Below are 25,453 nucleotides of genomic sequence, written 5' to 3' on the forward strand. Positions count from 1 at the left end.
CAAAAAATTAAAAATAGATATGAGATCGCTCATATGTGGAATCTAAAAAACAAAAACAAACAAACAAACAAAAACAAAGCGTAAATAAAGGACAGAAATAGACTCACAGACAGAGAATACAGACTTGTGGTTACCAGGGGGGTGGAGGGTGGGAAGGGATAGACTGGGATTTCAAAATTGTAGAATAGACTACACTGTATAGCACAGGGAAATATACACAAAATGTTATGATAACTCACAGAGAAAAAAAATGTGACAATGAGTGTGTATATGTCCATGAATAACTGAAAAATTGTGCTGAACACTGGAATTTGACACAACATTGTAAAATGATTATAAATCAATAAAAAATGTTTAAAAAAACCATTTAGTGCATATACAGTTAAAAAAAATTAAAAATAGAATTACCATATGATCCAGCAATCCAACTTTTGGGTATATAGCATAGGAAATGAAATCAGGAGCTCAAATATATATGCACTCCCCTGTTTACTGCAGCATTATTCATAATAGTCAAGATGTGGAAACAATCTAGTGTCTGTTGACAGGTAAATAAAGAAAATGAAATATTCTTCAGCCATAAAAAGAGGGAAATTCTGCCATTTGTGACAACATGGATAAACCTGGAGGACATTATATATTATGCTAAGTGAAATAAGGAAGCACAGAAGGACAAATAATGTATGACCTCACTTATATGTGGAATTTGAGAATGTTGAACTCACATAACCAGGGAGTTTGTCGAGGACTGGAGGATGAGGGAAATGGGGAGAAGCTGGTCAAAGGGTACAAACTTTCAGTTACAAGATGAATTATTTTTTTAAAAAGATGAATGAGTCCTGGGGACCTAATGTACAACATGGTGACCACAGTTAATAATATTGTATTTTATAACTGAAATTTGGTAAAAGAATAAATCTTAAGTGTTCTCACCACAGAAAATATTGTAAGCATGTGAAGTGATGGATGTGTTAATTTATTGTGGTGATCATCTCACAATGTATACTATATAAAACTTCATCCTGTATACTTTAAAACATCACATTGTACAATCTAAATATATATACAATTATTTGTCAGTCATACCTCAATATAGCTGAAAAAAGATGAACAATTCAATTAAAAATTATCAAAGGATCAGAACAGATATTTCTCCATGGTAGATCTATAAATTGCTAATAAGGACATGAAAAAAGTCTTCTGAATCATTAGTCATCAGGGAAATCTAAATGAAAACCACAAAGAGATACCACTTCCCATTCACTCGGATGGCTATAATCAAAAGAAAGGGAAACAAATACTGGCAAGGATGTGGAGAAATTGGTATGCTAATACATTGCTAGTGGGGCTATAAAATGGTTCAGCCACCTTGGAAAATAGTTTGGCAGTTCCTCACAAAGTTTAACATAGAATTAGTATATGACTATGCAATTCCACTCCTAGGTATATACCTAAAAGAACTGAAAACAGGTATTGAAATACTTGTACATGAAGCAATATTCACAATAGTTCAAGAAGGGAAACAGTCCCAGTGTTCATTAATGAATGAATAGATAAATTTTAGTATACCCATAGAATGGAATATTATTTGGCCATAAAAAAGAATGAAGTACTGATTCATGCTAAAACATGAATGACGCTGGAGTATATTATGCTAAAGAAAGAGGGCGGTCCCAAACGCCCACATATTAACTAATTACTTTTATATGAAATGTTCAGAATAGGAAAATCTTCAGAAACAGAAAGTAGAATAGTGGTTGGCTAGGGATGGGAGGTTTAGGAAGAAATAGGGAGTGATGGCTAATGAGTCTGGGGTTTCTTTTTAAGGTGGTGAAAATGTTGTAAAATGATTTTGGTGATGGTCATACAAGTCTGAATATAGTTTAAAAACTACCAATTTGTAGACTAAATAGGTATGATATGTGAATGAAGTATCAATAAAGCTGTTTGAGAAAACATGCCCTGAAAGGATAAAAGTGATATCAATGTAGGTGACTGTCTAAACAAACTTCAACATTCTTTAAAGGAATACATAGAAATACAGCACACAATGAAGTAACATTACAAAATTACATAGGAAGAAGCAGAAAAATGTTACCAATACACAAGAGAAAAATAAGTGAATAGACACAGAGCCAGAAATGTCAAAGATAAAGGAATAAGCAGACAAACATATAACCTTGTTAGGTAATATGAAATTCTCCAGGGTTTAAAGGAAAATATGACCATAACGAGGAGAGCAGTGAAAGACATAAAAATAATCAAATGGAACTTCTAGAGATGAAAAATACATTATTGGAAATGTAAACTTCCTGGATGGGATTAAGATTAGACTCTGCAAAAAAGAAACAAAGACGAAGTTCAGTGAACTTGAAGACATAGCAAAAGAAAGTCTCCAAGCTGAAGCACAGGGGCTAAAATGGGTGTAAAAAGTGCAAAGGAACAGGGCCTCAGTCACTTGTGATATAATATCAAGAACTGTAACACACATTTAATGGAACACAGCACTGAACACTAGAAAAATATGCATCTTTTCAAGGGTACACAGAACATTTACATTGATAGAGCATGTATTCTGTTCTATAAAATGAATCCTAAAATTTAGGAGGTTGAAATAATAAGAAACGCTGTGTGTGTGTGTGTGTGTGTGTGTGTGTGTGTGTGTGTGTGTGTGTTCTTTGGGGGGGGGAGGTAATTAGGTTCATTGATTGATTGATGGAGGTCCTGGGGGTTGAACCCAGGACCTCTTGAGTGCTAAGCCCTCACCACAAGAAAAATGTTCTTTGATAACAACAGAAGCAATACTTAAGTCTAAAGTCCTATCTTATAGAAGAGGAAGAATCTTAAATCAGTAAACTAAGGTACCTTAAGAAACCAGAAAGTGAAGAGCAAACTAAACTGCATCTAGAAGCAACAGAGTAATATGGATAAGAGCAGAAATCAATGAAACAGCAAAAAAGAATATAGGGAAAATCATTGAAACCAAAAGATGGTTCGTTGAAAGGATCGATTAAGATTTGTAACTCTCTAGCCAGACGTACCACGAAGAAAGGAGAGAAGGCATACACTACTGACATCAGGAACGAGAGAGGTAACATCACTACAGATTCCCAGGATATTAAAGTGGTGATGAAGGAACACTATGAACAAGTCTACGAACTTCTGTAGCTGATGCTGGTGGGAGGACCTGACCTCAGGGAGGATACAGCCCCCATGGCGCGTGGCAGAAGCCTCCCCAGCCATGCCGCCTCCGCTGGGAGGTTTTCCACAGAGCCGTCCCAGGACCGCCAATCTGCCCGAGACCTGAAGCCCCCCAGACCTTCCACCTAGAGCCCCCACCCACCCCTCTTCCTCTCAGTATTCACTCGGTGCTTGGCATCGGCTCTCTTCCTGGACGTCCGCTACGCAAGGCGTCTGCCGTCGCCTGTCGGTGGGTCGCTCGGCCCCAGCCCACCCGTCCGCACACTGCGGGGCCCGGCCGCACGCCTCGCGCCTTCAAGTCTCACCTCATAATTGTGCCGGCGCGCGTTGGGCTGTGTGAGGAAAAGGTCGCCGGTGAGGGCCACCTGCTGGGCTGAGCCTTTGTGCCATCATCTCTAGCGCCCCCTCCGTCGCTAGGGCTGCGGCTCCCGGGCTCAGACCGCTGGTCCGAGGGAGGAGGGCCAGACGCCGCCGCCATCACCCTCGTGGCTGGCAGCCTGCGACGCTCGCTCAAATGGGGTCGTCTGCGTCCAAGGCTGCCCTCAGAGCGACCACTGACGAGCCAACCGAACCCGGGCCCAAACACCTAGCGGGTGAGTCGAGGCCTGGCCCGTGTGGGAGTGCCTCTGATGGTGGCCGCCAGCTCCCCTTCCCTCAGCCCCTCCCCCCGCCGCCCACCCCCACTCCCCTCCCCCAGCTCTGCTCCCTGCCAGCCCCCCTCCCCGCCAGCCCCCCTTCCCTCAGCCCCTCCCCCCGCCGCCCACCCCCACTCCCCTCCCCCAGCTCTGCTCCCCGCCAGCCCCCCTCCCCGCCAGCTCCCCTTCCCTCAGCCCCTCCCCCCGCCGCCCACCCCCACTCCCCTCCCCCAGCTCTGCTCCCTGCCAGCCCCCCTCCCCGCCAGCCCCCCTTCCCTCAGCCCCTCCCCCCGCCGCCCACCCCCACTCCCCTCCCCCAGCTCTGCTCCCCGCCAGCCCCCCCTCCCCGCCAGCTCCCCTTCCCTCAGCCCCTCCCCCCGCCGCCCACCCCCACTCCCCTCCCCCAGCTCTGCTCCCTGCCAGCCCCCCTCCCCGCCAGCCCCCCTTCCCTCAGCCCCTCCCCCCGCCGCCCACCCCCACTCCCCTCCCCCAGCTCTGCTCCCCGCCAGCCCCCCTCCCCGCCAGCTCCCCTTCCCTCAGCCCCTCCCCCCGCCGCCCACCCCCACTCCCCTCCCCCAGCTCTGCTCCCCGCCAGCCCCCCTCCCCGCCAGCTCCCCTTCCCTCAGCCCCTCCCCCCACCGCCCACCCCCACTCCCCTCCCCCAGCTCTGCTCCCCGCCAGCCCCCCTCCCCGCCAGCTCCCCTTCCCTCAGCCCCTCCCCCCGCCGCCCACCCCCACTCCCCTCCCCCAGCTCTGCTCCCTGCCAGCCCCCCTCCCCGCCAGCCCCCCTTCCCTCAGCCCCTCCCCCCGCCGCCCACCCCCACTCCCCTCCCCCAGCTCTGCTCCCCGCCAGCCCCCCTCCCCGCCAGCTCCCCTTCCCTCAGCCCCTCCCCCCGCCGCCCACCCCCACTCCCCTCCCCCAGCTCTGCTCCCCGCCAGCCCCCCTCCCCGCCAGCTCCCCTTCCCTCAGCCCCTCCCCCCACCGCCCACCCCCACTCCCCTCCCCCAGCTCCCCTCCCCGCCAGCTCCCCTTCCCTCAGCCCCTCCCCCCGCCGCCCACCCCCACTCCCCTCCCCCAGCTCTGCTCCCTGCCAGCCCCCCTCCCCGCCAGCCCCCCTTCCCTCAGCCCCTCCCCCCGCCGCCCACCCCCACTCCCCTCCCCCAGCTCTGCTCCCCGCCAGCCCCCCTCCCCGCCAGCTCCCCTTCCCTCAGCCCCTCCCCCCGCCGCCCACCCCCACTCCCCTCCCCCAGCTCTGCTCCCCGCCAGCCCCCCTCCCCGCCAGCTCCCCTTCCCTCAGCCCCTCCCCCCACCGCCCACCCCCACTCCCCTCCCCCAGCTCTGCTCCCCGCCAGCCCCCCTCCCCGCCAGCTCCCCTTCCCTCAGCCCCTCCCCCCGCCGCCCACCCCCACTCCCCTCCCCCAGCTCTGCTCCCTGCCAGCCCCCCTCCCCGCCAGCCCCCCTTCCCTCAGCCCCTCCCCCCGCCGCCCACCCCCACTCCCCTCCCCCAGCTCTGCTCCCCGCCAGCCCCCCTCCCCGCCAGCTCCCCTTCCCTCAGCCCCTCCCCCCGCCGCCCACCCCCACTCCCCTCCCCCAGCTCTGCTCCCCGCCAGCCCCCCTCCCCGCCAGCTCCCCTTCCCTCAGCCCCTCCCCCCACCGCCCACCCCCACTCCCCTCCCCCAGCTCCCCTCCCCGCCAGCTCCCCTTCCCTCAGCCCCTCCCCCACCACTCCACCTCCACTCCCCACCCCCACTCCCTTCCCCCAGCCCCCTCCCCCACACCCCTCACTCGCTCCCCTCCCCAGCTCTCCTCCCCCAAGCCCCCTCCCCACCAGTTCCCCTCCCATCCAGCTCCCCTCCCCCAGCTCCCCTCTGCCTAGCTCCCCTCCCCTGCCCCCCTCCCCCAAGCTCCCCTCCCCCCACCTCCCCTCTCCCAGCTCCCCTCCCCTCCAGCTTCCTCCCCTACTCGCACCATCACCTCCCACTTCTGATTGAGCCTGGAAGACAACCAATGGCCCTTTAAACTCGAACATCAATGATTCACAACATATTCATATAACTTAAGACACAACAGGCTGTAGAAAAACAAGCCAGGCTTCTTAGAAGGGTCTCAAGTCTTAGTTATCTGTGGCTCAAAGACAGAATGGACTCCCAGGCCACCCTCCTCCTCTCTATTGTCTGAGCTCATAGTGAGCAGTTACTTCATATACAATATGGGCTGTTGGCAATAGACATAAATCTTGCTGCTTTGGAAGCCTTTGTAGCTGACTCACTCCTCTGATCACCTCTTTATTTTGGTATTTGACTTTAAAACTATTCATTCACGGTATTTGCCTTCTGAAGTTTTTTCTTATCATCATGATAATATACATGCATTAAAGCACCTAACAGTTCACTAGGCTGTACAGAGATTAATTGCCTTTATACATATTTTATAGTTTCCTGAACATTATTCTCAACAGGCCCCCATACTAGATTCTTGGGCAATATATATAATCCCACCCTGGATTGTAATGTGACATGTACCAGGATTGGCTTCTCAAGACCTGATGGATAAGCACTACTTATCTATGTGAATGATGTGTGGAACCAAAGAGGGGTATTGAAATCAATACCTTGATAGCCCAAAAGTTCAGTCCCAAGGCTGAAATCATGGGAATGCAGAAACAAAAGAAAGTGGCAGAGGAAGCTTTACAGAAAAAGTAATGAAGCAGACTTAGAGTTAAAAAAAGTATCAGAACATCTCATTTTTCATAACCTCAAACATGGCACAGCAACTGGCACATATTAGGCATTGACATTGACACTGAGTATATACATTTGTTGAATAAATGAATTTGAGTTGACAGAGTCAGCCTGTTGCTCTAATCCACTAGCATATTTATCATGCACCCTCCTCAGTACCTATCCAACAACAGAGTAGACAAGCATTAAATATTATGTAACAGATGTCAATACAAACTGTAATACTTGCAATGAAGAAAATGTTTTGGATTATTCCCTTTGTCATTTGTCTGATATTTGATTGCATCTGTATTTGTTAAAGTTACCAATTTGGGTTTTGAAAATTATTTCTCAGTCTGTATTTTAATGTTTGTCACTGTCTCTAATTTAGATCTAATCCAGTACATAAATGGAACAAATATGAGTGTCAAACATCTGGCTGATGTTCTTTCTGAGAAAACTGGGAGCAGCAGCTGGGTGGTGGTGTTCAAAGCCTTGGTTACTGTGCATCACCTGATGGTGCACGGAAATGAGGTGAGCATGGCGTACATTCAAATGGTAGTCATTTCCTTCTTTTTAGTGCAAAGAATTGTCTGTACACAATTGCTGAATAGTCTTTGTTTGTCAAGGGCTTACTACATTTTACTTTCATTAGTGACAAGTGGGAGAAGTTCATAGTAGTAGATACCAAAAAACTAATTTTCACCCAAATGTGATGATGCATTCTGAAATCTTTGCATTGTGCTTTGTGTTTGCCCATCCCTCATGTTTCTATGAAGTACATATTTTCATTGAGCAAATGCAGCATTCAAAAGGCTCTGTCTTCATGATGCCAGCAGGCCACTGAGGCAGAAAAGTAGCTTTGCATGAAGTGTTGGAAGACATGTCCCAAATGCCTTCAAACTCAAGGTTGTATGCTCTAAGCAGCCAAATACAGCATGAGACATTCTACTTCAGGCTCAAGGAATCCTTCCTTTCAAAAGATCAGCCAGGCACGAAAAGAGGTTCTCAATAACTTGATCCAGGTCTTAATAATCCTGAAGGCTCAGTTATCTCACTAAACCCTTTATAGATATCAAGGCTTGTTTCTTAGTTCTCAGTCCCTAGAACCACGACACATTTCTTATTGGAGGGGGAAGAGCTTAATGGGAAAATCACTAGGAATCTGAAGACTTGACTTTGCATCCAAGCTCTGTTCTCTCTCGCTGTGGAACCTTGGGCAGAGTATTTAGCCCTGTGAGCTTAATGTGGGGGCAATTGGTTCTGCCATAATATGTAGCTACAACTTGAAATTCTTCTAGGCTTGCTTATAGGGCAGTAATTTGGGGAGCCACAGCTCAGGAGCATGACAGCTAGACCTAATTGTGGAGCCCACTCTAATGTTGAAGCAAGAGGAATGACAAGTTTCATCCCCCTGGACTGAGTGAGACTGGGTCTCAATGGGCACAGTAGCTGAAACCTAGCACATATAGACTGAAGGAATTTCAAGTCTCTCTTTTGTCTAAATAAGTCTTTGAAGTGCTTGGACATTTTATGTCTGGGTGTGTGGCAGGAAGAGGGAGCATGCATCAAATGATTGATCCTAGGTTTTCTTCTTAAAAGGCCAGATTTGGAAAACAATTAATTTGGAAAAAGAATGCTGACCTGAGCAGTTTAGCTCCTTTAAGAATGACTGCTTAATTTCATGACAACTTTTATCAGTGTATGTGAATTGTGCATGTGAACAGTGTGGAGTCAGAAAAGAGGTTGCAAAATTTGGTTTTAACCACAAATGCAAGTAGACAAAAGGAATTGCTTCGTGATGTGCTGTAAGATTCTAGAATGACACAAATGGGGACAAAACATTCTTCAGGTATCCAACAAATGTTTATCCATCGTTACCTTAAATTTCTTACAATGATGGTCACTTGGCACGTATCTAAGGCCTTCCATAATCTGACTGACATCTACCCATCTGCTGGATCTCCTTTTACTGGCCATTTGAGTTCAATTACTTCAGAATTATTGATCTTTACTTGAACCCATCATGCTGTTTCATGCTTGGCCTCCTTGGCATACTGTTTGTGTTTTCTGGATTGTCTTTCTCCCATAGTGAACTCCTACTCATTCTGAAAGACCTGGGCTAAATGCCCTTTGCCCCTGCCTTTGCCCTGATAAGATATGAATAATTACCATTTTTCCTGCAACCCCCCCCGATTTTTCCATTTTCACTTATGAATATATCTTTGTAATCAGTATTTGATGTAGACTATTTTAGCCCCTGGATAATAAAGTGAATAATAGAATGGCAGTTGCTCTCAATTCTTTGGAGGATTTAGACCAAAAAAAAAAAAAAAAAGCCCTCAAAAATGTATTGCTGCATAACTGCTTTACTTTACCAGGAAAACCTGGATACCTGAGTTATGTTATCACCTCTCCACCTCTCCCCACATACACTCTTTCTATTTTACAGAACAACTGAAATGTTCTACAACATTAAATTACATGTTATTTTCTACTTTAACTTTTCTCTCAGTAAGTTTTGCATTAAAAAATTAAGGTTTGATTTTTTGACTGGATTTTGAAACTTATTAAAAAGCAACAGCAATTACACAGTGAAACATATATATACTGGGGTAACAGAGAGCTCAGACGTAGAACTGTACTTACATGGGAGCTTACTGGCACTAAAAACATGGAGGAAAGTATGCAATTTAAAATAAAGCCTTTTGCAAGTGGTATTGGGAAAGCTGAACAGCTGCATGTAAATCACTGAAGTTAGAACACTCCCTCACACTATACAAAACAATGAACTCAAAATGGCTTAAAGACTTAAACGTAAGATAGGACACCTTAAATCTCCTGGAAGAGAACATAGGCAAAACATTCTCTGACATAAGTGGTACCAATGTTTTCCTAGGGCAGTCTCCCAAGGCAATAGAAATAAAAGCAAAAATAAACAAATGGGACCTAATCAAACTTATAAGCTTTTGCACAGCAAAGAAAACCATAAACAAAACAAAAAGCCTATGGACTGGGAGAAAATGCAAACAATGCAACCAACAAGGAATTAATTTCCAGAATATAGGAACAGCTCAAACAACTCAATAAGAAAAAAACAAGCAACCCAATCAAAAAATGGGCAGAAGACCTCAACAGACATTTCTGTAAAGAAGACATACAGATGGTCAACAGGCACATGAAAAGATGCTCAACATCACTGATTATTAGAGAAATGCAAATCAAAACTGCAATGAGGTATCATCTCACACCAGTTAGAATATGTGGGTGTCATTAAAACTTCTACAAATAATAAATGCTGGAGAGGGTGTGGAGAAGAGGGACCCCTCCTACACTGTTGGTGGGAACGTAAGTTGGTGCAGCAACTATGGAGGACAATATGGAGGTTCCTTAAAAAATTAAAAATAGACTTATCACATGACCCAGCAATCCCACTCCTGGCCATATATCTGGAAGAAATACTAATTTGAAAAGATACATGCACTCCATTGTTCATAGCATCACTATTTGCAACAGCCAAGACATGGAAACAACCTAAATGTCCATTGACAGATGACTGGATGAAGAAATTGTGGTATACACACACACACACACAATGGAATACTATATCAGCCATAAAAAAAGAATAGGAATAAAAGCAAAAATATATGATTGGAAATGCAATTCTACTAATTAAATTATTAAATGATTTAATATTAATTATTAAAATAATTAATTCTGTAATTACAGTCAGCCCTTGAACATCATGGGTTTGAACTGCAGGGGTCCACTTATACACAGATTTTTTTCAATAGTCAATACTACAATCCATGGTCAGTCGAATCTGTGGATGTGGAATCATGGTTACAGAGGGGTACAGCATGTGCAGAGAGCTCATTATAAATTATATGTGAATTTTTGACTGCATGGAAGGTTGGTGCCCCTAACCCCTGAGTTGTTTAAGGGTCAACTGTAACTGAAATGCCTCAGAAATTAAAATGGGTTGGTGTGATGGTGCTCACGTTAATCACTGCTCCTGAAATAGATAGACAAAATCATTAATGAGCTCTATTTGTGGACAGAAACTAATTTTAGAACTTGGCACATTTGTTTGACAGCGTTTTATCCAACATCTTGCATCTAGAAACTCTTTGTTCACTTTGCACAACTTCCTGGATAAAAGTGTCGTGGAAGGTAAGACGATTCTTTGGTGGAAGTATTTCTATGTGGCAAGGAGGGAAATGTTCTGAAAACCATGCCTGGTTTAAAAAAAATTCTTCTTAATTATGAAGGGTGTGGTGTGTTGCACATTTTATGATGGTAAATAATTTCTAAATTCATTGATAGAACACTTACTTGAGTACTTACTATGAACAAGAAAATATGCAGGTATGTACCAGTGAGGCTTTCCTGGTTCAGTCTACCAAATCCCTTTGTCTCTTCTCTGCCTGAGTTTTATTCTTTCCAGTTCTCAGCAACTAACCATTTCTGTGTTTTTCTTTTCTTTTGCTTGTCTGTCAATTGCCATGGGAATGTAAGATGTATGAAGGCAGGAATTTTTGTCTGTTTTGTTCACTACTGTACTTCTAGCATCTAGGACAGTGCCTGGATCATAGTAGGCATGAACACTTGTTGAATGAATAAATAAATTGAATAAATTAACAAAGGTATGTTTGGAGGTTGAGTAGTGAGGAGTTGAGTTTTTATCATGGCCTTTCTCCATTTTGTCTGTGAAGTAGGGGAAAGGTCATTTGTTGACTGAAGGGAGGGTAGGGGAGGGATTGTAACAACGGATAGGGAGTTTCAGGAAAATGCTAAGACTTTACAATAGTTTCAGTGGAAATGTGAAAGGAACGAATAAAGTTCAATTATCTCCTCTGTCCAGGAGTGTCACCATCAACACCACAACATGAGGTGTTATCCAGGCTTTGAGGAAATAAGAAATAATCTTTGACAGAAAATTTGAGGAATGTTGTACTAGATGATTAATCAAAGCCATTCTGGCGTTTGTGCTTCAGAGATATTGTTGAGGTATACGGGTGAATGAAAAATGATGTTTTGCTATATTGTAAGTAGTTAATATTGGTTAAACTGGAAATAATAAAAGATATTTCATTGTTAGGCTATGCTATGTCAACCTTCATCAGACGATATAGCAGGTACTTGAATGAAAAGTCACTTGCATATAGACTGATTGCATCTGATATCACCAAAACCAAGAGAGGGTAAGTAAATACCATTAGTTTGTAAGCAAGAAATCCTGAAATACATACATGCCCTGATATGTAGTTTGTTAAAAAACACAGGTTTATTTCAAGATGCCAATGTCACCGTGCTTCTCAAACTTAATTATTGATGTTAGGAATTTGTTTTCTCTTTTATAGGATGGATGGCTTGATGAGAACTATGAACACTAAAGAGCTGCTCAACACGCTTCCTGTTATTCAAACTCAGTTTGATGCTCTTCTTAATTTTAATGTAAGAGCTTTATAAATCCTTTTAAAAATTTTTGTAAATGTCATTGTATAACTGTAGGTGGGAGAAGGAAGTTTTTAAAAGTGTAATGGTAATTGATTACACTTTAATTTACAGGCAAATCCTGATGAACTGACCAATGGTATTATACATGCTGCTTTCATGCTCCTCTTTAAGGATTCTCTTCGCCTCTTTGCAGCCTATAATGAAGGGATCCTTAATCTGCTAGGTAAGCTAAAGAATAGACATTACTTTTTAAAAAATAAACTGGTAAAAATAATTTATTTATAAAAACCTTTTATCTCTACATTTAGACTCATGTGTTTTAGATTCAAAATAGGGTCATATATATTTTTAAATAATGAGACATTATATTGCTTTTTTGGTTAAAAATTATTGGATAATCAGCCACTGAACATTCAAGTTTTTATATAAGTGCTAACAGATATCTCCGGGAAATTTATCAGGAAATCGACATGGATTGCCACATTTATACATTACACATTAAGTATCCCTCCACCAATGTCAAATATAATACAGTTCTGACTTTCCTAAGAAGATAAAGCCTATAATATAAGTAATTGTTCTGATTATATACAAGCATATATTAGACTTTTCAGAAAAATTCAGTCATCATTTAGCCCTGATGAGTGATTTGTTTCATAGGAAGGGTTCTCCAGAATTCATTGATGAGAATTTGAGATTTTTCTTATACTGAAGAAGTACTAGTACATTTGGAAGGTTATAAAGGGTAGGAATCACAGCCCCTTCCCTCAGAGAACATCACAGCTTCATGTTAATCAAAAAGATTCCAGAGTAGAAGTTGTAGAAATTAAACTAAACTATTTAAATTATTTGTATATGCTATTAAATGTCATATATATTACTAGCACAAGTATTCAGTATGCAGTAGTTACTCCATAAAAATCTGTTGATTATACTTATTGAGCAGTGTTGTTGTTTGTTAAAACAGAAAATAACTGGATTTAAATTGTAATTGTTTTCAACAAGTTAAAATCATATCCAGAGTTGGCTTAAAATAGAATCATCAGAATGGAGTTAAACTTGAAATTGCTATGATACTGGCTCCTTTGTGGTAATTTTTTCCTATTTTTAGGCAAGTATTTTGACATGAGGAAGAACCAATGCAAGGAAAGTTTGGATATTTACATGAAGTTCCTTGGAAGAATGACCAAATTGGCACAGTTCCTGAAAGTTGCAGAGGTATAGAAATCTATTTCTTTCCAAGGCATTTCTGGTGTTTTCTGTATTAGTTTACTGTCCAGTATGCCTGCACCTCCTCCTGCCCACCACCACCACCCAAACACACAGGAATTGGTACTTTTAACTATTCTGTAAACAGTACAACTAAAAGCTAAAATTAGGTACTTCAAATGTACCAGCCAGTGCACTTGTGCTCAGAAGTAATATTACAAGGATTTCTGTTTGCAGCCATGAGGATAACTGATATCAAACTTATCTTCCCACCGGAAACAGCTCTAAAACTGAGTCAAAAGATACATGACATAAGTCTTCCCAAAATAGCAAAGACTGAATATCTGGCAAGCCTTTCCTTTTTTAATTTTACCCCTGGAACAAATGTAAGTTTGTGCTTAAGTGTGCAAGGCATACTTTAGCTTGACATGTTTTTCTTGATCTGGTTTTGTACCAGCCCAGCAAGGCTTTCACTCTCCTGGCTTTGAGAGTGGCCTCACAGTTATTTTCTTTGTTACCACCTCGTGCTATAATGTATTCTTTTTTCCCCTTTTTTTGTGATTTCAGCAAGTTGGAGTTGACCAGAAGGACATTCCATATCTTACTCAGGTCAGTGTATCTCTTGTATGTGTTTAAGTGACTTTTTTGTCTTTATGTTTGTGTTTAGTATGTTAATCATCATCTGAGACTCCATCATTTTCCATATACTTACATGTGTCTTTTCATTTCCCCCATAGTAACATTTATATTTATACTTATGTACACATAGACACGTGTCTTCTGAACAAGTCTGTGAGCTGTTGCTCTTATAAAAGAGGCCATTCCCTGCTGCCTGCGAAATGGTGACTCACAGTAAGACAACTAGAGCATGATTTTTAAACACACAGAACTGATCAGTGGAAACAGCAGAGTGTTTGGAATAATGAACTTAGGTTTGAGGCTCAGAGCAGTGTTGTGGGAATCAGATGGATTCAGGTTTTTTCCTCCCCTGGAAGCTTCTCATCAGGAATGTCTCACATGGCAACGGGTGTGATGTGAGGCAGAGGTGGCAGAGCAGCAGGCATGGGTGAGATGAGGGTCTGGCTCATGCTCTCTGAACCTGCCTGTGGTCCCTCCCAGAGGTGCCATAGGGCTCGAGCAGAACGGTTGCTGGCCCAGCCTGGACCTGCTCTGGGCCCCCACTAATATGGCAGGCTTTTAGGTCACCTAGAGTATGGGCCAAAGCCGTCTTCCCTGGTGTGGGAACATGCCGTCTACAGAACCCCAAGAGGCCTAACGTAGTTACATTTCCTTCTTCAAGATGCAGCACTTTATCTTCTGTTTTGAATGGGAATATTTGGTAGACTCCTGGCCACTGAAACCCTAAAAATTTTACTGATATGGAAGGCTCCTGATTCTTTGTAGCGTTTACCTCCCATCCTCTGGAGTGCATATAACTTTCCAAGGTCTGCAGTCTACTGGCCACTTCCTGCTCATCTGATCCATTTAGCATGAGGAAGAATGGTATGCATTTACAGTTTTGACCCAGGCTGTGTTAACTCTCTCAACCCTCTGTCATAATATGGTCAAAAGAAGTCTAGACCATCTGATTACCCCTCAGAAGATCACACTGATCCATTCTCCCTTCCACATGCTTAGAAGGCTCTTTCTGATCCACACTCTAGATGAAATATTCACCAAACTGATAGCCCCATTCCATGTCCCTGAGACTATGCTTACCCACCTTTATCAAAGAAACCATAGTGGCTGCATTTGGGTTACTGCTGGATTGATTATGCTGTAGTTTGTCTTTCTCCAGAGCCTGACTGGTTTTGGAGGCCATCCTGGTGAATTATATGAAGATATAATTGGGACCATCACCCCTGCATTGTTTTTATCTTTAAGATAAAACTACAACGAATTTTTTCCATCCTCATAGGAGGTGATCTTGTTTTTTATTTACTATTTTGCCTGAAGGGCAGGAGAAGGCTGTTTCAGAGGCATGACCCTGGCTGAGCTATGCTGTGACTTAACTGTAGAGACCTAGGGGCCAGAAGGGGGCTGGGCCTAGGAGGCAGCTGGGGTGTGTAACTTGTGGGGTACAGATCTCTGTATCATCTACAAAGGAGGAGGAGAAAACTTCTTCAGGCTCAGAGATTTCTGAGGAACCAGGAGACTTAGGGCGTTCACAGCTATGTTCCTTGATCTCCCCATTCCTTAAGTCAGCACTTTTACTCTTTCCCAACCAGGTCCCTTGGTTGGGACTGGAGGAATGTTTGGTCAGGACTGTAGAGTAGTCATGTGTGTGGGAAGATGTGGGGGAGAGAGAAGGAGAAGACTGGAGGATATTGGATCCAGAACACAGTGGATCCAGTAGTGGCATCAGATAAGAGGATGGAGGAGGCCAGGAGGAGAGGGTAGTTGCAGATGCAAATAAATGTTAGGTTTGGTGGCAGATAGGGAGTGAGTTTCTGTCTGATGTCTTCTCAAAAATCTTTAAAGGAAAGGAATGTGTCCTCACAAGCATTTCTTCATGTACATAGAAGTAGAAAGGGGACTTGTGCATAGACATTGAACCCCACAGAGTGGTCTGTGATGGGAAATGTTGCTGGGTGAAATAATGCAGAGCTTACTGGTAACCTGACAGACAGTGAGATCATCTGGGTTAGTGGGGGAGATGTCGCATTTCAATCAACATTCATTCACAGATACAGGCTGGACCCCTACCGGAAAGAAGGAGATCCAGTCCTAGCCCTTGAGTTCCTAAAAAAGACAGAACAAAGGCTACAGAAGCATGACTAGATATTGCCCAAAATGGAGGCCTCTGATTTTTCTCTACGTGGACCTCACTTCCTGGACAGCGGTGGTGGAGGTAGAAGGGGGTCCTTTGCTGAGAACCACAGAGGAACATCAGTTAACCTGGGTTTGGCATCTTGCCCTTGGCCTCCTTTGGCACTCAGTGCCTGTGGCCAGAGCTCCAGGGGACATCTGACAGGAGGAACCCCAGGCTGGAGGTCCACATTTCCCACTAGGCCACCCGCTGTCCTCCTTACCTCAGCTCTGGTCCCCAGGGTCCCCAGGACCCCTGAATCAAAAACAAAGTAGATGGCTGTGGGAGAGACTGTGGAAGGCAGGCCAGGATCTTTGTTGGTAAACTTTCATGCACAGCCCCACTCCTTCCTCAGTAAATCAGCTCCTTTTACTGGAAGAGCTTCCTTATCAGGACACTGGCCTCTGGCCCTCAGCCAGTGTGGGAAGTCATTTGTCACGGCCTTGGATTGGCAGAGCTGCTCCCTCCACACACTCCCTCAGGCGTCCTGGAAACCCTGGAATGGAGTGAAATGCAAGGGTCCTGGGGGAGGGAGGTTGGGGAGGCCAGAATGAAGTCAGCCTCATCTTTACCTGCTGAACCAGTCTCCTCGAGAGAGATCTCCTCAAATGACACAGTTTCAAGGAGTGTTTTCAGCCCATCTGCCGCTGGATCCCTCCAAGGGTGTTGAGGTCTTCCTCTGGGACTGTGGTTGGCCAGTTTCTCCTGTGCTTCCAATAGCCTTTCCTTTATGTACATGGAGGCTACCCTGTCTGGTGCAGGCTCACCATTTAAGGCTCACCCAAACGCTTCTGTTTTCTTAAGGGGAAATCGCCCTCCTTTCCTTGGCTAATCCTTTCCGCCTGGATTTCGACATTGTCCGGGGCCCGCAAGGCCGCCTTCTGTGTGTGGCCGTCTGCGGTGTCCATCCGTGTCCATCTTTCTGCTTTCCACCCTTCCCTGCACTTCACGTTGAGCGCGACTCCTGGAAACTCACGTAGCCGTGTCTGCTCTGTCTGCAATCCTGTGTGGTTTTACTTTGCACTGAACTAGTTCAAGCTGACGTCTCTGGGCCGCACCCCTCATCACGGCTGCAGGGGCACAAGCTCGGGGACCTACAGATGATTTCACCCTGATGTGATCTACTCCTCACTTAAGAGTCCTCCAGTAGTCACCTAGTATTCTTACGATAAAGTCCAAACTCACCAACATAGCCTTTCATTTAAGGTGTTGAATTGTCAAATCGCTCCCTATTCTCCAGCTTCATCTCCTCCATATCCAGTTTGCTCTCTCGATTTTTGCTTATTTCTCTCCTACTACATTTCTCCTGGGCATCCTCCATCTCAGCTTCATTGTTTCTTCGTCCAGGAGGGCTTGATTCTCTGACATCTGTGACTTGTTCAGATTCATTTGAACACTGTTATGAATATCATGTGCCTGTCTTTCCTAGTACTTTTCACAACTCTGATTTTACATTTATACGTGGGATTGTGTGATATTTCTCTTCCCCCAGACCTGTAGACTGGAGCTTCCCAGGTCATGAAGCCTGTGGCTTTATCCCTAGTGCCTAGTGTATAATAGTCTATCAGTAAATGTTTCTTGAGAAGTAAATGTTTGGATCCAGAGAGACATGGTGGGGAATTGACCTTAATGTAAGAAAAACACTTACTCCATTTTTAATGGGAATGGAGAATAAAAAGATGCAGCCACATTCATTTAGCAAATATTAATTAAGCACTTACTATGTCACAAACACTAAGATATCACTGAACAAAACAGACGAAATCCCTGTCTTCATGAAGTTTTATATTTTATTCCAATGAGATGAACAATAAACATACAAAGAAAGAAACCTGTAATTTCAGTGCAGATAATTGGTGTGAAGAGAGAGAAAACATAGAGTAGAAAGACTCTTGGTGTGTACTGTTTCATACATAGGGTAGTCAAGGAAATTCCAGCAGAGACCAGAGACCAAAGGAGAGACAGGTTCTAGCAGCCATTTCATCATGTAAGAGGCTTTTTTGTTGTTTTTAAAAAAGTATGTAAATGTATAGTTTGAAAATTTGATTTCATACCAAGATGCCCCTTTTAATAAGGAATTGACTTGTAGAAATTATTTAGCTTTAATGCATTTGCTCTACAGGTGTCTTGATTTTTGCTCAAAACTTTTTCTGATGTAGGGAGTATGGATTTGCTAAGAACTATCTATCAGAAAACAACTCTCTCATAATAACTTTATTTTTAGGCACCCTGCAGTTTACTTGAAGCACTAAAACAGCATTTAGCTTCTTTGGAAGAGAAAAATGACATTTTGCCTCCTTATAGGTAAGTTAACAAATGTTTTCATATAGGTTAATTTTGTTCCCATCTAAATAATTTTTCTCATTTTAGCAACATCAGAGTGCTTAAATAAATTACTGGCTTTGAGTATGGTGAAGTACTATATAGCCATTTTAAATGATAATGTGGGATACAGTTTTCTGTGTTTGTGGAGTCCCACAGTCTTTACAAGGGTGGTGTACTTCCCAAAGGAACATCTTTTATAATACTGATTGATTCTCAAAGTCAGAGATTGGGACTGGAATAACTCCTCTTTTGAAGAATCTGATTTCTTTCCTTTGGACTCCCCTAGTGAGAATAATGGTTGTGTAGAATTATTTAATGGTATGGCAAAATGTTTATTCAGAAAACAGTGTGCATAGTAACATTCAGCACGTGTGTGTCTATATACTCCTGTATACACATATGCACGTGCATATTTTCCTCTAGATATGCATATATATATACAACTTGAATAATAAAAATTTTGAAGTATACTACTTCAGCATGTTCACATTAGCTCTTTCTAAGTGGAAAAATTATGGTTTATTTCAACTTTCTGTTTTAAACTTTTCAAGATTGTCCAATATTTCCATAAGGGTCATGTATTGTTTATTCATTCCACTTTTTAAGGTTATGTTGATTGTAATTGATTTGTACTATCAACCTCTGTTAGACAACAAGTCTGTTCACTATTTCTTGATTATCTCTTTGTCAGAAATAGGTATATAGTTAGTATATAGTTGGGTGGATGGACTGTTAAGATGAATGGGTAGGGTACATGTAATTCAGTTAATTCCCCAGTGCCTCATTTTTCTTGTAATCTCTTAAGACTTCAGCATACACTGATTCCCTCCATCCCAAACAGTCCAGTTGTGAAAGCTTCAGCAAGCAGAGGTTGGTTTGAAGGTAATATAACTCTATTAAATGATTGTCAGTAATAATTGAGGACAGGATTAAAATCTTTAATTCTTCCATTTCCTAACCACATACTATGTCTGCTGCCTCTTCCTAAAGTATCTTTCACCTAGGAACTTCATTTCTAGGAATTTATGCAATATATATATATATATATATATATATATATATATATATATATATATATATATATATTCACAGTTGTGAAGTGGTGTATGAAGAAGGATAGCCATTGCAACATTGTAATAGCAAAATGACTATCAATAAGGGGCTTGATCTCCAAACGTATTGTCAAATAGAAAATGAACAAGATGTGAAACAGTGTGTAGTATGCTACCACCTTTTTAAAAACAAAAAAAGAAAGAATATATATGTTTATTTAATTTCTTAAAGAATCCTTCTGGGAGGGTATATAAGAAATGACTAAAATGTGCAGCCTCCGAGAAGAACGTGCTTGTTCACGGAAAGGAATGGATGGGAAATTTTTCACTGTTATCATTTTGTAACTTTTGAATTTCGTATGTGCAAATAATTACTAAATAAAAGGGAAAGTTTACAAAGAAACATGTAATACATACATAAATACACTGTAAGGTATGTCTGCATACCTTGTAGTGCTTCACATGGACATCCTTGGTAATCTCTTAAGGTTAGTTTGCCTCATACTTCAGTAAGTGTGTAAGATACAGCTCATACCAACTTGCAAGAGCCCAATTGCTAAATTTTCAGGAAATTTGCAAGCTGGTTGATGTCACACTGCTAACTTGAAATTGGCTATGATGGAAATATTAAGACCACAGAATTGATCAAACACTACAAAACAGCCCTTTTTCTCTGGAGAGCTAGTTGTTATACATTTATTGGCATACGACTGCTCATAATCAGCTGTATTCTGTTTTTTACTTGGTGATTGTGTGTCAGCAATGCTACTCAATCCTCTGCTCTGGGCACAGATCCATGTAATAGCAAGCTATGCTATCATAAAGTTTCCATGTATTAGAATTTGTTTGCTCTTAATTTAACTTGACAACTTAAACTGTATCTATTTTAAATGTTTCTGTTTTTCTTTTGTACATATATTCTCAATGGACACACTTTCTGCATGTTCAACGGGTGAGTTTGACCAAAACTCTTATGAACAGAAGTCTTTTGAACAAAACCCTATGTAGAGCAAAAACCTGTATGTTTGCCTCATTTCCAAAAGAATGACTATTTTCCTGAGGCCCTGTGGTTTGGGAATCATTAGTGCTTATCATACCTATTATAAGACGGTTAAGTGTAGTGATTGACAAGCTGTGGACTCAGTCTGATATGAATGTAAATCCCAAGTAGAGTGAAAGGGGCGGTAAAGGCCAACAGACCCAAACTGACTTCTGGTGACTTTTGCGCCTGCTACCCTGAGCACTTAGACTAGGTTGTGTAACCCTCATTGCTTGAGTCAGTTGTGCTGAAAATCCTGTGGCCAATTGAAACCACTCTCTCTTAAGTCACTGTGGTTTAAAAATACTGGCCTTGGAACCAGAGTGCTGGAGTTTAATTTTCACTCTACCATTCATGGACTGTTTGACTTTGGGTAGACCACTCACCTTCTCTGTGCCTCAGCTTCCTTATCCTCATAAAGTTGCTGTCAGGAGAAACGAGTCAATACAAATATAGAGTGCTTAGAACAGGACCTGACCCATGTATTACTTAGAAGTGGATTTTTAAAAATTTCATGTATATGGGGACCTTCTAATAATCTCTTTTGTTATTGAATTCTAGCTTACTTGCACAATGTCAGAGAACCTCTGTATTTCAGTCCTTTGGAATTTGTTGATACTTGCTTCATGGTCTAGCATGTAACCATTTTTTTTTTTTTTGGCAGAAATTTCATGTGCAGTTGAAGTCTGTACCACATCATCATTGGGTGCGATATTCTATGCATGCCAATTAGGTTGTTGAGGTTTTTAATTCTGTTGTTCATTGATTGTTTTCTCTGCTTATTCTTACATTTAGTAAGAAAACAGTGTGTTAACATTTCCCCTGTTTTCTCTTAAACTACTTTAAGTAGTTATATAATACTAGTCAGGTTTTTTGTTCCCACCACACTACTAAAATGGCTCATGTAAAAGTCACAAGTGTTGCAAAATCAGGTGGTAATTTCTCAGTCTTCATCTTACTGCAGCATTGGATGTGATCCATCACTCCCTTTTCTTTGATACATTTTCTTCAGTTTGCCTCTCGGCTTTCTTCTTGTCTAACTCTTGGCTCCTTTGTAGACATTTTTCACTGATCTCTCCTCATTTCTCTTCTTTTCATAGATAAGGACTCCCAAATTAGTATCTCCAGCTACAGCCATTCCTCCTGAACTCCAGGATTGTATATCCAAGTGTCTATTCACTGTATTCACTTGACTATCTAGTAGGATTCTAAGACACAATATGTCCAAAACTAAGCTTTTGATACTTGACATCAAACCTGCTTTATCCATGATTTTCTCTTACTCAGTTAATAGCAAACAACAACTCATTTCTTCTAGGAACAATGTGAGTAGGGCCAGTGTGACTCAGGCTTGCAGTCATCCCTGACTCCTTTCTTTCTGTCACTCCTTGCATCTAATTCACCAGGGAATCTTTCCCAACTTTACCTTCAAAACGTGCAAAAGTTGACCACTTCTCTCTACCTCCAGTACTGCCACCATAGTCCAAGTTACCATCATCTGACCACTTCCTGCTTTTGCCCTTGCCCCCTACAGTCCGTTCTTTACATAACAGAGTGATCTTATTAAAATACATGCCAGATAGATTATGTCTCTCCTCTGTTCAGATCCCTCCAGGGAAGTTAGCCTGAGATGGTGACCTCAGAGTAAAAGTCCAGGTCTTTAGAATTTCCCACAAACCCCTCCATTGCCTTTCCAAATCCTTTGATCACTTTGACTCCAGACACATTGGCCTCCTCAATGTTCTTCAACCACACCAAGCACACTCTTTCTTCAGGGCCTTTGTTCATGCTGCTCCTTCTGCTGGATCGACATGGTTCACCCTTCTACACTAGTCAGGTCTTTTCTTGAAAGTTCCCTTCTCAGTGAGCCTTTCATCTCTAAAATTTAAATACTCACCATCCCACCAACATATTGTGCTCCTTTCTCTGATATTTTTTTCCTTAGCACTTACCATGATCTAACATATTATGCACCTTATTTGTCTTGGTTATTTTCTGTCTCTAATAGAATGTAAGCTAAATGAAGGCAGGGATTTTTATCTTCTTTATTCACAACTGTATATTTAGTACCGAGTACAGTGCCTAGCACATAACAAGTGTTCAATTAAAGTTTATTTAATGACTAATTTAAAATGACTTTATACTAATTAACCTAATAATTTGAAGTCCTCTTAGTTTGTAATGGGAAGGTACATATACATCATTACTGTATTGACCTAAATTTGGTTTACGTTTTCATCTAATTCTATTATTTTCAGATTATTTTCCCTATGTGATATATTACAACTAACATTACCTTCACAAGCCCACAACCGTGTGGGAGCCAGACAGCAAGATGGAGCAATCACAGCAGACAACCTGGATGGCTCACTTGCTAGCCTTGTAGGAAGTAAGCATCTATTTTTAAATTAATTTTCTGATATGTATTTTTAAAATGCATTTTAATGAAAAGTATTTGTAGGAACACAATGTAAAATTTGTGTTTGTTTTATAAAACAGATCTCAACTTTGGAGAAGGCCCAATCACCAAGTAAGTGTTTTATTATTTAAAAAAGAGAGCCAATAAATACATGTTCGAGAAAGGGTCTAATAAGAGTAATGTGTAATGAGAGTAATGCGCAGAAAATAATGATTTTTTAGATTAGATAGGGGAATCATTTGTTATAAAGTTCTATAATGTGTGAATTTTTTACCTAAATAATTAAAGTAGAAAATTTATCTGTTATATATTATTCCAATTTTTGTAAGTAAAGTTCTTGGTTTGTCTGAAGGGTCTTCTCTTTCTAAGCATGTCTTAATTGGCATTCCTCATAGTTCTTTGTATTCTTGGTTCTTTTTCTTACTTTATGATATAAATTGTATTAAATGAGTAATACTTATTTTTTATTTTATTAAACAAACACTTCAGGGAATGATTCCATGCATTTTCAGCCAAAAAAAAAAAAAAAAAACTAAAGAGGCAAATGGAAACTAAACGAAGGCAGAAGTGATAACATTAACAACAATAATGTGGAATGTGAGGTTAAAAGCACTAAACAGAATAAGACACTATTTCTGGAGATATAGTAGTCTTAATAGCTAAATACATAAAGTAAAGAAATACATGGAGAACTTGAGAAAGGACAGTAATAATGGGCAGTTTCAAACTATCTCTTTCATTGTTGGATATATTTAGTAAGAAGAACATAAATAAGGACATAGAAGAATTTAACTAATAGATAATAAATAGTAAACCTGAGTGTACACACACACAGAATATTCATTTTATTCAAAGCTATCACAAAAAAAGCCTTAAAAAATAAAGAATTTTATGGGCTATATTTGCTTATAATCCAATAAAATGAGAAATAATAAAAAGTTGACCATGACAATCTTAACTACTTATAAATAAAAATATAATCCTTTTGCAAAAGAGAAAATCAAAAGGAAAGTTATCACCTATCTGAAGGGAGTGAAAAAGAGAACTTCATCTCAAAGCTAATGGGGCACTGTGGAAGCTAAACAGAAAAAAAGTCATCATTGTTAAAAAAAGAGAAATTAACAAGAATTTTGTTTTACTGAAGGAAACAGACATAAAATAACAAAAACATATTAGGAAGATAAAATTTATAAAGAAAAAGCTTAAATTAATATACTTGCAAACAAAACCAAATACATCCAAAACTTAGTTCAAGTCCAATAAAATAAGTTCCTCTGATTAAACAGAAAAGATAATGTAAAAGTATACAACTTGAGGAATAAGATATTAAAATAATTATACATGAATACTTTGTGCAACTGTTTGGTAACAACATATTTGGAAATCTAGAGGAAATTGATGATTTCCAAGCAAAATATAATGGCAAAATTCATCCAAGAAGAAGCAGAAACATGCATAGACCAATTACCACATAAGTTTTTGAAGAATAGGAAATTTCAATTCCAGGCTTTAGGAAAAAGGGAAGGTGTATAGTTCAGTGTATGAAATACCATTAACTTTCATATCAAAGCTCAAGGAAGATAGAACAAAGAAAGAAAACTGCTAACTAGTCTCTCTTATTCATTACAGATGTCAGAATTCTAGATAAAATAGTCACAAATAAAATCCAGGAGTATGTTTTAAAATTCCACTGCCTGTACAGACTGCTTCTTTTCTTTTAGAGTCTGCCATATTGAACACCTTGTCTGGGATGGTAGTATTAGAGGTGGTGTAATGAAAAGTGGATGCATCTGGGCCATGTTTTGGAGGTAGAGTTGATAGCACTTGCTGTCAGAGGTGAGGAGAAGAGTGATCAAGGGATGGTTTTTGGCTTGAGCTACTACGTGGATGGTGGTGTCACATATCATGATGGGAAAGATGGGAGGAGAAATAGTTTGAGTAGGTAAGTTGAATCAAGAGCTATTCTTGACATGTTGTGTTTGAGGTGTGTATTAGATATCCAAGAGGCAGTTGTACATATGACTCTGGATATTAAGCCTAAAGTTAAAAATTTGTGAGTCATCAATGTGGTAGTTAAAGCTATAAGACTTGATCAACTCATCTTGGTAGAGAATAAAGAGGTAATAGTAGGTCCAGAATGGAACTTTGAAAACATCTTAATATTGTAGAGGTTGAATAGAGGAAGTTAAAGTGTCAAGAATTGAGGAAAACAAAGCACAAACAATGGACCGGGAATAAGTACAGCATTGGACCTTTACAGAATAATACTGTAAACTAGAAGACAATACTTCAACCTGTTAAAAATTTTTAGTGAAATTTATTGCCAGTCTGGAGTTCTGTACTCAGATAAGCTCTCAAAGAAGTGCAAGGGATAGAAATTTTCAGACACCCAAACTCTAAAAATATTTATGTACCATGCACCTTTGCTCAGCTAGATCCTACAGGGTGTGCTCCAAAAGAACAGAGAAGTAAATTAATAAAGAGTAGCACATAAGATTCAAGGAAACAGAGAACCCTACTTAACTGAGAGGTGGAGGGAATTCCCAATATAACAACAATGGGAGTCCCAGGGTGATTTTTACT

General features: G+C 41.4%; 2 protein-coding genes across 2 annotated transcripts in view; one reads left to right on the top strand and one right to left on the bottom strand.

Annotated features, from left to right (window-relative positions):
- MTCP1 (mature T cell proliferation 1) overlaps positions 1-16,379 on the bottom strand; it is an 86,121-nt gene extending 69,742 nt beyond the window's left edge. Inside the window, exon 1 of the mRNA XM_074359102.1 lies at positions 16,259-16,379. The gene's annotated coding sequence lies outside the window, so the exon portion shown is untranslated. The remainder of the gene's footprint in view (positions 1-16,258) is intronic.
- LOC123611882 (phosphatidylinositol-binding clathrin assembly protein-like) lies at positions 5,857-22,981 on the top strand. The gene is made up of 12 exons (XM_045504398.2): positions 5,857-7,091; positions 10,655-10,730; positions 11,659-11,761; positions 11,921-12,014; positions 12,129-12,240; positions 13,129-13,235; positions 13,794-13,835; positions 18,260-18,339; positions 19,166-19,242; positions 21,131-21,157; positions 22,710-22,840; positions 22,951-22,981. The coding sequence occupies exons 1-11, from the start codon at positions 6,924-6,926 to the stop codon at positions 22,739-22,741; spliced, it is 918 nt and encodes a 305-aa protein (XP_045360354.2). The 5' UTR covers positions 5,857-6,923; the 3' UTR covers positions 22,742-22,840; positions 22,951-22,981.
- Positions 22,982-25,453: the final 2,472 nt, after the last annotated feature.

This window comes from Camelus bactrianus, chromosome X (assembly GCF_048773025.1).
Source record: "Camelus bactrianus isolate YW-2024 breed Bactrian camel chromosome X, ASM4877302v1, whole genome shotgun sequence".
Taxonomy (NCBI): Eukaryota; Metazoa; Chordata; class Mammalia; order Artiodactyla; family Camelidae; genus Camelus; species Camelus bactrianus.